At 47.7% G+C, this 12,670-nt stretch overlaps 1 protein-coding gene across 5 annotated transcripts in view; it reads left to right on the forward strand.

Moving 5' to 3' along the window:
• The window catches only part of MYO18B (myosin XVIIIB), a 243,277-nt gene that overhangs the window by 23,804 nt on the left and 206,803 nt on the right, over positions 1 to 12,670 (forward strand). For all 5 annotated transcript variants that reach the window (XM_075898877.1, XM_075898880.1, XM_075898881.1 and 2 more), the window contains 3 exons: positions 1,894 to 2,036; positions 3,326 to 3,426; positions 7,079 to 7,142. In XM_075898877.1, coding sequence (XP_075754992.1) covers positions 1,894 to 2,036; positions 3,326 to 3,426; positions 7,079 to 7,142 — 308 coding nt within the window. The remainder of the gene's footprint in view (positions 1 to 1,893; positions 2,037 to 3,325; positions 3,427 to 7,078; positions 7,143 to 12,670) is intronic.

The following is a 12,670-nucleotide window of genomic DNA, read 5'->3' on the forward strand; positions in this document are numbered from 1 at the left end:
AAAAATTGAATAAATAAATAAAACATGTTGGCTGTGTCTACACTGGCCTCCCTTTCGGAAAAGGGATGCTAATGTAGCACTTTGGAATAGGCAAATCCACGGGGGATTTAAATATCCCCCACGGTATTTGCATTAACATGGCTGCCGCTTTTTTCCGGCTTGGAGATAAGCCGGAGAAAAGCGCCAGTCTAGACGTGATTCTTCGGAAAATAAAGCCTTTTCCGGAGGATCTCTTATTCCTAGAATTGGCTTTATTTTCCGGAGAATCACGTCTAGACTGGCACTTTTCTCTGGCTTATCTCCAAGCCGGAAAAAAGCGGCAGCCATGTTAATGCAAATACCGCGGGGGATATTTAAATCCCCCGTGGATTTGAATATTCCAAAGTGCTACATTAGCATCCCTTTTCCGACAGGGGGGCCAGTGTAGACACAGCCGTTATGATCTAAGCTTATGCAAGGTAAACTCCAAATGACCTTGCTTGCAGAAACGAAGGCCCCACAGGATAAACACAATTGTTAGAGGGCTTTTCCCTTCTCCCTCCCATTTCCTTGGTCCTTCTCACATGAACAGAACACAGCAATACTTGAAGTCCAGAGATCTAAACAATTTGTTGTTTATTGGGGTTAGCTTCCAGCAAGCATGAATCCAATTTCCTTTCCTCATTCCCTTGTTTTTCCTTGTTATTCCCCCACTCGCTTCCTGTTTGTCCGTAATAGAGAGAGCAATATTTTCAACTATACCTTAACCAATACTTCTACTGAAAATTAATTAATCAATCCTAACATACTGTAACATGATTATCTAATCAATTATATCCCACCCCCTTCATTTGTTTACATCCAGCAAAATTAATAATACAGGAGACAGAGACAATCAAACAGACAGAATGGCACAAATAAACAATAGAGAGATAGGGAGTGGATCCTTGCCAGACAGAAAACTTTCAACCTACATTTCTAGGATCTTCCCTTTATCTGTAGGAGGTGGGGGGGGGGGGGGGGAACCTTTTTTGGGCTGGGGGCTGCTGGCCCACAGAAAAATCCATCAGGGGCCGTGCATGAAGTGAGAAGCAAAAAACAGACAAACCCTGACTGATGTGGCCCCCGATAGGAAGAAGAAAGACTCTCTTCACACTCCCCTCACACACCAGAAGCCAGGGAAGCCTGGGCTAGTAAGCTTTATGTGCTCCAGTCCTGCAGTAGAGGGGCTGGAGCATCAGGATGGGCTCTCTAGTGCTGGGGGGTAGAGCCCTGAGCCTCGGGGGCTGGTTTCAGGCAAGATGGGGACCATATCCGGCTCCTGGGCCTTAAGTTTCCCCCTCTGATGTAGGCCATATATAACAGCCCCAAGTGTGCTTTATTTCAAGACGAATGCTAAATGCCTTAGCTTAAGAACAAAGCCTCAGCTGGACTTCTATAGGTAGGCTGGAATATCTACCACCTAACAGCTACATGACACTGAGCTGGCCCCTCCACTGTGACATCACAGCCTCCCCTGCTAAGAGTTTCTATGCTGTGTGGACCCATTGGCACAGAGCTGTGACTTGGAGGAGGGTCTGATTCCCAGTGAAGAGCATGAATGCAATGGGGCTAGCAGCAGCCACGTGTAGCTGTCACACCAGGGCTCGGGGTGAGTATGCAGTTGTTGCATCAACATGCGGAACCCAGCCTGGAACCTCTGGAGCTTAGTGCATGAGCCTCTACAACACTTGAGCTAGAAATCCTGCTGCCTCTCAGCTAAGGCTGTAGAGAGCTCATTAAGTCTCTCTTTCTCTGAGCGGTCTCGGTACCACCTCCATGGGACAGTGCACCAGCAGCTGTGTGGGTTGCACATGGGTCTGTTGCAGCCAGGCACAGAGCTTGTTTCAAACCGGACTGTGTTGATTTCTACAGTGGAGAAGATTCAGGCCATGTTCACCATCCTCAAAGCCTTTGGGACGGTCACCACAGGCCACAACAGCACCTCCACTCGCTTCTCCATGGCCATGTCCCTGGATTTCAATGCCACTGGCCGAATTACAGCTGCTCACCTCCAGGTAACCCTGCACTGCCCCTCCACTGGTCCCAGGTCAAGCACCGCACAGGACCAGCCTCTTCCATTGGCAAGGTGGGAGCGCTCCCATGGCCAAAGGAGACCCAGGCGGAGGGGAGAGGAGTGACCTGCCCAAGTCCACTGGAGCCACGGTTAGAAGCCAAGTCCCTGCTTTGGGTCCAATACCCAGGGCCAGGTGGTGCCGACGGAGTGTTGCCAGAACCGGTTAACAGGCCAGAAAGTGTTTGTTTGCCTTGTCCTGCAGAATATAGCAGGGGCACTCAGCCATAATTCACCAAGATCAAAGTCCAGGCTCATTTACAGTCTTGGTGATGGTCCTGGGATGCAAAGGAAGGATCATGTGAGTGTGGTCACTAGTGTTTCCAACAGCATCCAGGGTGTGTAAAGCCCAATTTCCATTGAAAGTCCCTTACAAACCGTTGAAAGTTTTACCCCTCCCTTTATGCCTTGGGTTAACCCTCCTCTCAGCTACACCAGTTACTCCACAGCGGTGCCAGGCGGGTGTAACCCAAAGAAAAGTTTGGTCTCTCAAATGATCCATTTTTAAATGCCTTAATTGTTTGTCCTAAAACAAAATATGTAAAAAATCCGGGTGGCATCATCCGATCTAAGGGTATGTCTACACTACCCCGCTAGTTCGAACTAGCAGGGTAATGTAGGCATACCGCACTTGCTAATGAAGCCCGGGATTTGAATTTCCCGGGCTTCATTTGCATAAGCGGGGAGCCGCCATTTTAAAATCCCCGCTCCTTCGAACCCCGTGTAGCGCGGCTACACGGGGCTCGAACTAGGTAGTTCGGACTAGGGTCCTATTCCGAACTACCGTTACTCCTCGTGAAACGAGGTGTACCGGTAGTTCGGAATAGGCACCCTAGTCCGAACTACCTAGTTCGAGCCCCGTGTAGCCGCGCTACACGGGGTTCGAAGCAGCGGGGATTTAAAAATGGCGGCTCCCCGCTTATGCTAATGAAGCCCGGGAAATTCAAATCCCGGGCTTCATTAGCAAGTGCGGTATGCATACATTACCCTCCTAGTTCGAACTAGGAGGGTAGTGTAGACATACCCTTAGTCTGGGGTTTGGCTCACTCCTCAACTACTGTGTTATGCCCGATGATGGGCGTTTGGAGTAAGCAGCCCATCCCGGCACAATGTATGGTGGCCATGTGGCAATTCCCAGCCAGTCTCGGTTTCATAGTCTCTGGGCTTGGCCGGCCCTGTGTGGGGACCTCAGGCTGGGGAGAGGGAGCTGACTTTCTTTCTTCCCTCTGCCAGACGATGCTGCTGGAAAGGGTTCGTGTCGCACAACAGCCGGAAGGAGAGAGCAACTTCAATGTCTTTTCTCAGATGCTGGCAGGCCTGGACATGGCTCACAGGTATAGCTGGGCATTGGGGAGCCATGTGTGGAGGACTAAATCCAGTCAGTCTGTGCGCAATAGCTTTCTGCCATGCACTCCAGGCTAGATGCTATGGGTTTGGGGCCACAGGAAATGATGCACCAGCACTTATGGGATGGAGTGAGGGAGTGTGACATATTAATACCTGCCCTCCTCAGGACACGGGTTCATGGAGACTGCCCCAGGGACAAAAGGGACCAGCCTCAGCAAGGTCATCGTGTGCAGCTAGGGAGACTGAGGCTTGAGGGTTGGGTAAGCTCTCAGAGAGGCTTCCCAGGTAGGGTGTGGAGCAATGTTCCCGCTTATTGTTTCCATCCATGTGTGAAATACATTTTGTTCTGTGCTCTGAAGCATGTGCAAATGTGCACCACCAGTAGAAATGCACGCTGCTGGCTGTGGGTGCTCTGCTAATCAGCTGGGCGGCACCTGAATCTCTCTTGGGTGGCTGCCCAAGTGCTCCGCTTACAGGAGCATTGGTACGGAGTTCCTGTCACTGCAGGTTTTTACAAACAGGTTGAACAAACCCCTGTTCCAGGGATGGCCTAGGTGCTGCTTTGGATGCTTTCTGGCAGGCATTAGTCAACCTGCCAGGTGCCTCCTTGTAGGTGTGAGAGAGACATTGCCAGAGAGAACCTAGACTGGGATCTTGTTAGGGCTGAGGTACAAGAAGCATAGGGGGGAATAGCTCAGACTAACCAGCAGGGCCCACTCCCCACCATGACTACCCTGGCAGTGAATCTCAATGCAGAGAAAAACTTCTTTCCCATGATGGGTCAGAGGCGAGTTTGTGCAGCTCTCTCTTATTGTCCAGCAGCAGCTCTGTCCTCCCAACCCTGCAAGGGCATTAGATCCACCGGACCCAGAGCCATTCCTCAGAGAATGCAGGATCGTCCTTCCACGGCTGTGGGAGAGTGTGTCAGACTCATGTACCCATCATACATCGCAGGCTTGGGGATTATATACAAAAGTGGTGATCTTGCTGTATAAGGTTGCACAGGCAAATAGCAGGTCAAGCGAGGACCTTCACAGCATAGGTTTGTTTACACTCTTCTAGCTAATTTTGTGTACAACACTGATTACACTCAGGGAATGGTTCTGAGATATAAGCTTATAAAAAAGGCTACAGACCACAACATTTCAGTGCCCTCTGTCATTTGGGTCATCTGTTGCAGAGAAGCAGTAATGTCTGTAGATATAACCTCACTACTGCAAACCCCAGCACACTATACATTGAGATCTCTTACCCCATCAATATTTCATACAGCACATTTCCCCTCACTTGCTCCCCTGACGTTCTTTAGAAGTCAGGATGTTAAAATGTGTGTGATTAAGTAACCATGTAACCGCTGAAAATGTTGTGAGGGGCAGTCGGCTCTCTAGGAGCCGGTACACATAGGAAGCCATCTCTCCGTGCATATCAAGAGCCTGCATGTAACCATGAACGTTAATTGATGAGCCCAGGCTACATCCCTTACACTTTCACGCCCCTAGATAGAAGTTAGCTGTAACATGACCCAGTGCCTTCTGGTGAACTGGTTCTCAGCTGGGTGATGGGCACCGCAGTTTCCATCTCCGTTTGTTCTTACAAAGGCACTTTTTCAATAATCCGGAGAGAAGGTGGGCACATTAGACTCTTCAGCTAGCTAGACGTGAGGTTGTTTCCGCAGAGAGCTAGTGTGTATGTGTGGAGAGAGATCCTACATGAAAGACACACCTAGAAATAGGGGTAAAAGAAGTATTATTCCAGTGAGAGAATTAGCCTGATTCTCCTCTTGTGTAAATTAGGAGAACTGCCATCTAGTCGACAGCACAAAATGTGTATCGGCTTCAGAAGAGTCAGGCCAGTGGATTCTGCTAGAAGTTTCTCTTCAGTCACGGAACAGCTAGTGGACACAGGTGGCTGATCTGCACTGGTTTTTATTAGATCCCCGTTTAAACATTAGGATTGGCTTCCAGGCTTCTCTGTCCCCCTCCCATTTACACGCAAAAGCTGGCTTCTGAATAGTGTTTCCCAGGCCTCTCCTGAGGGAAGAATACAGAACAAAGACTCTTGGAACATGAACAACCAGTGTTGCCCTGGATCAGCTATTGTTAGAGATAGATGTAATGTTACGGGCTAACAAGGGAGACTTGAAACAGGAAATGTAGGATCAGACAAATCAATGTGATCTTTGTCCGGGGATGTGAATTAGGCTCTGGAACTGAACTGAGGGACTCTGATTTCTCCGGTAGAGGGAGCAGAATAGCCACAAAACAATTTCCTCATGCAGCAGCCTGTTTGTTGCTCTGTTTTCTGATAGAATGAGATTGGACAGCAAAGATGCAACTTTACACAATCGGAATCAGGGCACTGTACGATAGGGAGCTTGCTTGCTGCTCTTAGGGGAAGGGGGCAAGCGTCAAAGTCTCGGGGTATGGGGTGGTCACTTTCAGAGACTCAAGTGCAGACGTGGGCGAGAAATGTTCCAAGAACAGGGTAGGACAGGAGACTTCTGGCACTTTCACGTTTTGGCTAAAACCAGGATTGGGCAAATCCGAAGAAAATGAAGAATAATTCAAAAAATTCAGTTCACTGTTTAACACACACACAAAGTATTGAGTGCTGAGGGTAGAGGGCTCTCAGAGGTGGGGGACTGGCACTGGGGGGCTTGAAAAGCAAATCTAATATGGGGGGGTCTGGAGGCAGGGCTAGTACTGGGAAGCTCTAAGGGATGAAGGGCTCTAAGGGGTGGAGGGCTGGCACGGGGGGGGGGGTTGGGTTCTGGTGACTTTGGGTCAGTGCCTGATGCTGGGGTTGGAGGGGTGAAGGGCTCTAGGGATTAGAGCTGGAATTGGGGGCACAGGGGACCAGGGTGTATCACAGTACTGGGCCCCAGAGCTGCCGTGAACAGCTGGCTTCAGCTGCAGCAGCTACCCATCACGTGGGGATTGCCGGAGATGAAGCTAGTTGTTTGTGGCAGTTCTGGGGGCCAGTGCTTGTGGTGGACTTGTAACATTTGATTTGCATATTTGCCTATTCATTATTTGCATAAAATATAAAAATATGCAAATACAATGTTACCAGTCTGCCAAAGGTTTGTGAATGGATTTGCCGGTCCCTGGTATAAAAAGGGTTAGGAACCACAGATTTAGGACCTCAGATTGAGGTGCCTCTAGCTAAAAAAAAATGACTAGTTAGTCATTTCATCATTGCCTATGTACCAGTAGAGATGCAAATATACAACTGTATTATTTCTATGTTCATTGTCCTTTCTGTTAGAATAACACACATTTTTGGATAGTGCTATGGAGCCTCTTGAACTTTCCATAGCTTGGGGCCTCAGCAGGTCTTAATCCAGCCCTGGGAAGGCCCTTTAGGCTTGATGGTCTCGAAAGGGACCCAGAGAAGCATTTCGGTAGCATGAGCCTTTAAGAAACACAACTGGAAACATGTTTTTGCTCTCTCGAGTGACATGTTTTTGCTCTCTCTCAGCAGAGCAATTGGCTTATCTGAGCACCTTCAGTGGCTTTGAACACTACTCAGTGCTGTAACATTTTCATGCACTAGATTATGCTCCCTCTGGAGGGCAATGAGATCTCTCTGGTAGTGCAGAGGTGTGGGTCAATTGTCATTTGTCATCATTGCTTTCAGGACGATGCTACACTTGCACCAGATGGCTGAGAGCAACTCCTTTGGAATCCGGCCGTGTGCAAAGGTAGGACTGAGCAACCCAGTCACATCTCCTCTTGTTTCGCCTGCCCTGCTTTTCTCTGGACTGCTCTGTATAGTGCTGTTTGGTGTAAGTGGCTTTGTTCCAACACACCAGATAATAAGACTCTTGCTACAAGGAGTTAACCTTTACAATGACATTTCCCCAGGTTTTATAAATATGGTGCAGATGGAGAGTTTGTCAGCTCTGCATTAGTAGAGAAATAGCCCTCCGAGCAAACTATCAGCAAATTTTCATACAGTGTCATGGATGTCTAGACAGGAAATTTCAGGGGCATTGTGTGGTGTGTGGAATGCCCAGGTCATGAATTTTCTTGAGATATTTTGAACCTAAATGTGGCTCCTGAGAAGGACTGGCTGGAAAACAAGAATTCTGTTTTGTGAAACAATTTTGAAGTTTCCAGATTTGTTTTTGTTCTACACTGGTATAAAAACAAGATCTTGTGAAAACCCAGAAAGCACACACTCCTGATCCAGAGCAGGTAGTGTCTTTCATGGTGTCTCTCACATCCCAAGGAAGTGCCTTCCAGACTCCTGGCTTCTCCTTCTCTCTCTGACCAGAAATATCCAAGGCCTGACAAACCTCCCCAATGACATTTTCATTAACTGCAACATTTCCATGCCAATTTTCACTTTTGAGGTCACAATATTTTCTGGTGACAATACATTTCATTGATAAATGCTTTATCTCTCAGTAAGATTGGAGAGTTAGGATGCATGGGCCTGAACCAAATTCTGGGAGCAAAACTCCTCTGAATTATTTGCACAGATCCTCCTTCCTTAAATGGATGATTCATTTCAGGATGGATGGATATTCTCAGAAATACAGCTGTCTGTCCTAGGATGCCTTTGTCACACCATCTGGCTCACAACGCAGTTGGATTTTGTCCTTCTTCTCAGTCCTGGATGGCAGTGTGTGTGGTGTGTCACAAAGGAGGGCAAACAAGAAAGCCTGGGCATGTGGCACAAGGTTGCTGAGCTGATTTGTCAGCTGGTCTGAAAATAGTTTTCTGGAATGAAAAACATCCAATCTTTTAATACCGCTTTGCCTGTGCCAGCCCAATGCTACGACATCAGAATGTTGACTCCTAGCTCCGATCAGCCAGTGAGGCCAGTCTTCATTGCCCACTTGTTACATTTCCCAACAAGCACCTTTGTGGTTTCTCCTACACTGCCCCTCACACTTGGGAGAAGCTTTCCATGCGCACTTTCTAAGCTACCTCCTTCTCATTTCTCCCGACACCTCTTCTTTGCCAGTTAGCCACGGGTGTGCTGAGAGCACTGCCTATCATGCTAACAGTCACATTAGGTTCAAGTGCTCCACTAGCTCTGTGTCTGTCTGTCTGACTCTCTATCCCCAGACACCACCTCTCTCTCTCTTTCTCCATCCCCATACTATCTATCTATCTATTGTCTTTTGTAAGCTCCTTGGGACAGGACCATCTGATCACTCTGTTTCAGCATCAGGGGAGGCCCGTCCATATAGGTGAACTAGACGGTCGCCTAGGGCGCCAAGTTAAATGGGGCTCCAAATGGTGGTGCAATATCATTGAGGGGTTTGGAGGTGGGGGCGCTGATTGCATGGTTCGCCTAGGGCGCCAGTTGCTGGCAGCTAGTCTAGGGCCGCCCATGCTCAGCATCTAACACAACTGAATCCTGCTCCTGGGCGAGGGTTCCTAGCCATTCTGGCAACATAAATAGTAAATACCAACGATAGCAGCTGTAGGAAATCAGTGCGCCCTGGTGTCCTGCTGGCTAGTTAGGTGGGAGCTCTGCAGTTAATGGGATCCCCAGCAATCTGAAGCTGTCCCCTTGATCCTACACAATGGCTCTGACACACGGTTCTTATGTTGGTTCCCAGTGCTAGCTGGCATGATAGGCTTGGCCCTTCTGTTGTGCCAGTCTCTGCTGAGCTCTGTTGAGGTGGTGAGTGATGAGACTATGTAGGGCAGAGGGATACAGGGCCCATAAAGAAGCTGAAATTGCTCAGTGCAGCTTTTACAGTGAGTACCCGTGAGTCACTGCTAGCTGATCAGAGGGAGGTCTGGTGAAGGGATGCACAATTAGCAGGCAGTGACATAGAGTTCCTAGGTGTCTGTAGTGGGGCAGTCTAGCACCCTGCTGGATTCGACTTTGTCTCAACCTTGTATTGCAAAATTCAGCAGTTCTCCCTGCTGCACCTTTAAGGAAATATGCCTGCCCCTGTTATTCAGTTAACTAAGACAGAATGCACTGTTCTAAGTATGTGTGAATAATTTCTGATATTTCTTTGTGATCGTAGTTCTCAGATGGGTGAGATCATGCTTTGCAGAACAGCAGAATCATATTTTAGGGGCTATCACTGCATTAGGTTTTCATCATCTGCTCCTTATGTGTGCTGGGATTAGGCATTTTACCAATGTGGCAAAGCACTGGCACGAATTACAGCAATTTGCAGCTATATCAGCAATCGGTACAATTCAATTGTCAGTCGTCATTATGGAGCTGTTAATCAGATCCAATGGCTAGACAAATTAGCTGCTTCTGCAACTGATCTGCAGGCCACAGGCTGGGTGGAGTTTGCAGGCTTGGCAGTGAGCTCTGCTTTCACAGCCTCCCCAAAGGGTTCAAGTGGAAGCTGCTTGTTCCCCAGTGTAATGACCTTCTCCCGTCATTCCGAATGCCTGGGTTTGGATAGAATTGCAAATATCCTACCTGTGGACAATTCCTGTCAATAGTGCGCCTGGCCCATTTTCTCCAGCCCCATGGTGCATTGCAAGGCAAATGTGAGTGACGGCTCAGCTCTGCTGGCACTTTATATCTTTGGCAGCAGTCATTGGGGAAGGCTGGATCCACCTACGTTTGTGAATCTGAAACGGACAAAGGAAATGAGATGAGGTTGGGGCATTTCTTTTCTCCTTTCTCAGTGTTGGTCCGCTGCCCATGGGATGAATTAAACAGGAATTCAGGCTGCAATCTCTGAGATCCTGCCACAGGCAAAGGGCTTCTTGCGTTACATTTTAGTTAACGCTGGGGTCAGAAGACCTATATATAAGGTTGTGCAATGGGCTAGCTGAAGTCTTTCAGTACAAAGTGGAGGGTGGCGTTGTTCTTTCTTTCTCTTGCTTATTGATCTCTCTGGATTTCACGTCTTACTTCCCAGCGCTGTTAATGTGGTGAATGTGTGAAGGAAAGTGAACTAATTAACAGTAAGCATAGAAAAATGAAAATGGCGTCTATTCAAACCAGCCTGTTAATCTTTCCTCAGTTTCTTCAATGCACTCTTCAGCGTGCACATTTCTTTAGTCTGAGCAAATCGGCAGATTGAAAAGAATGAAGATGCTGGATTCCCTCAGGGGACACAGGCAAGGCTCCAACAATCTCTGGGCAGTGTGACCGGGGAGGCTCAGCTCTTTCAGAGTTCTAATGAGCCTCTCTGCCTAGGGATGTTAAATATCGTTTAATTGAACAGTCAATTAAGCTCATGAATTCTTATTGGTTACTCGACTGTTCTATAGTCCCTGGGCAGCCCCTGTCCAGAGAGTAGGGATCTGAGCTCCTGGACCCAGCACGAGCCAGAACTGAGCCGGGCTGCCTGCCCGCTTGGCTCCTAATACACTTTAAATGCAAAGCTGCAGCGAGGGTAGGTCCCGTACCTAGCGTAAGCCAGGACTGAGCTGGGCTGCTGGCCAGCCTGCTAAAAAATGTACTGGCAAGGGATGGAGAAGAGGGGGCAAAATGCATGTAGTTTATAGCGTTAAACTATAGGCTTTTGCTTATCGGTTAATCGATTAATCGACTACACTATTACATCCCTATCTCTGCCAATTTGTGCTGTCTGGGACATGTAGTCAGTGGATTAGTGGTTCACTGGACAGCAGCAGCACTTGCAGTTGCAATGTGGTTCATGGTGGCAGTGCCTGTTTGAGATGACTGACAGGCACTGCAGGTGGCTCACAGGTTGCCTGCCATGCAATGGAAATCACACGCTGCAGAATCGATGCCTCTAATCTCTAACTCTAGTCTCCAGCCCATTCCAGGTGCACATGGGCAGAGGTCTGTGAGCACCAATAATTTACAAATGTGGCAGGACACATGGAAATTGATGCCCTCAGCATCGGCTTCTCTTCCTGCTCAGCAAGATCAGTTGGGAAGTTTTCCCTGCAGCGTGAAAGGCCCTTTTGCAAGCCAAATTCCGATATTAGGCTTCGATTGGGCTGCAGAAGCATCCACTGCCAAGCACCACCAGATGGTCCATGTGATCTCTGGCTGGGTTTGGAATTAGATCTGTTCCTGAAACAATATGACCTGTTCTACTCAGGCAGGGCTCCCTGAGGCCTCTTCCATCTGCTCCCTTCCTGGCTGCATGAAGAGTTAACAAGAGTGACGATGGGTGTGGAAAAGAAATTAACAGGAAAGTCACAACAGGCTTTTCCCCAGGTAATTGCTACAATACTGTCTGTACAAGCCAAAGGCATATAGACTGTGTTGACATTGCACTGCTCTTCTGGAAAAAGCTACGCAAAATGTGAACTGCAATTGGCGTAGCTTTTTTTCACTTCTTTTTTCGGAAGAGGCTTTTTTCAATATTTGGCCCGTTTACACAGGGCCAAATGTCGGGAAAAACTTTTTTCGGAACATCTCTTCTTCTTCGTAAAATGAGGTGTATACGGATGCCGAAAAAGCGTGTCTGCTCTTCCAAAAAATATTTCAGAAGAGCAGACGCGTTTCCTGGATGCAGCAGTTTTTCTGGGATACTTCCAGGATCCCGGGAAAACACTGCAGTATAGACATAGCCATATTGTGCCCCCTATTCAGAGTTGGATAATCCTGGAAGAAAAACAGATGGGGAATTGCTCTCAGTGATTGTCTATATTTCTCTCTATTGTGGCAGTGAATTCTGCCCTGCAGTATCAAGCAAACTACATGGATTTATTCTGATTGCATCCCTCCAGGGACTACCTGTGGCAGATCCAGGGGCCAATACCAAAAAAGAGAAAAACCTTCACACCCGCCCTTAGCAATCCAGGGCGGGGCAGGGTTATTTTTAGACTCTGCAGCAGAGCGAGCTGAAAACAAATTGCACCATTCGAGACAGAGCAGCTGTGTGGTAGTGATGCAGTCATGAGGGCTGGAAAGACACTTTCATTATAAGCTCTTATTCAAGGCATGTACCCTTTGGGCTAAAGTCCTTCATGATTGTTCTCAGTGTAAAAGTGACTTTTTCTTTGAGAAAGGTCCATTAGGTTGGTTTTGAATTAGCCAAGCGTGAAAACAAAAATGTGTGTGTCTTTCTTTGGTTGTATAGTATTTTACCAATGGGGGGAAAAACTCACAATCCTTTTTTGGTTGCAGATTCCACAGAAATGGTTTATTTTTAAAAGGTCAAATGTGCTCCAGATTTATAGATTAGTACTTCGATAGGTATCTTTGAAAATCCTAACCAGAGTCCTCATAGTGTATAGGAATTGGGCAGCATCTCTTTAAATAGCTAGTGAGTCCTCCAGCGATGCTCACAGTGTTTAATGTTTTAGT

The sequence above is a fragment of the Pelodiscus sinensis genome, chromosome 15, assembly GCF_049634645.1.
Source record: "Pelodiscus sinensis isolate JC-2024 chromosome 15, ASM4963464v1, whole genome shotgun sequence".
NCBI lineage: Eukaryota > Metazoa > Chordata > Testudines > Trionychidae > Pelodiscus > Pelodiscus sinensis.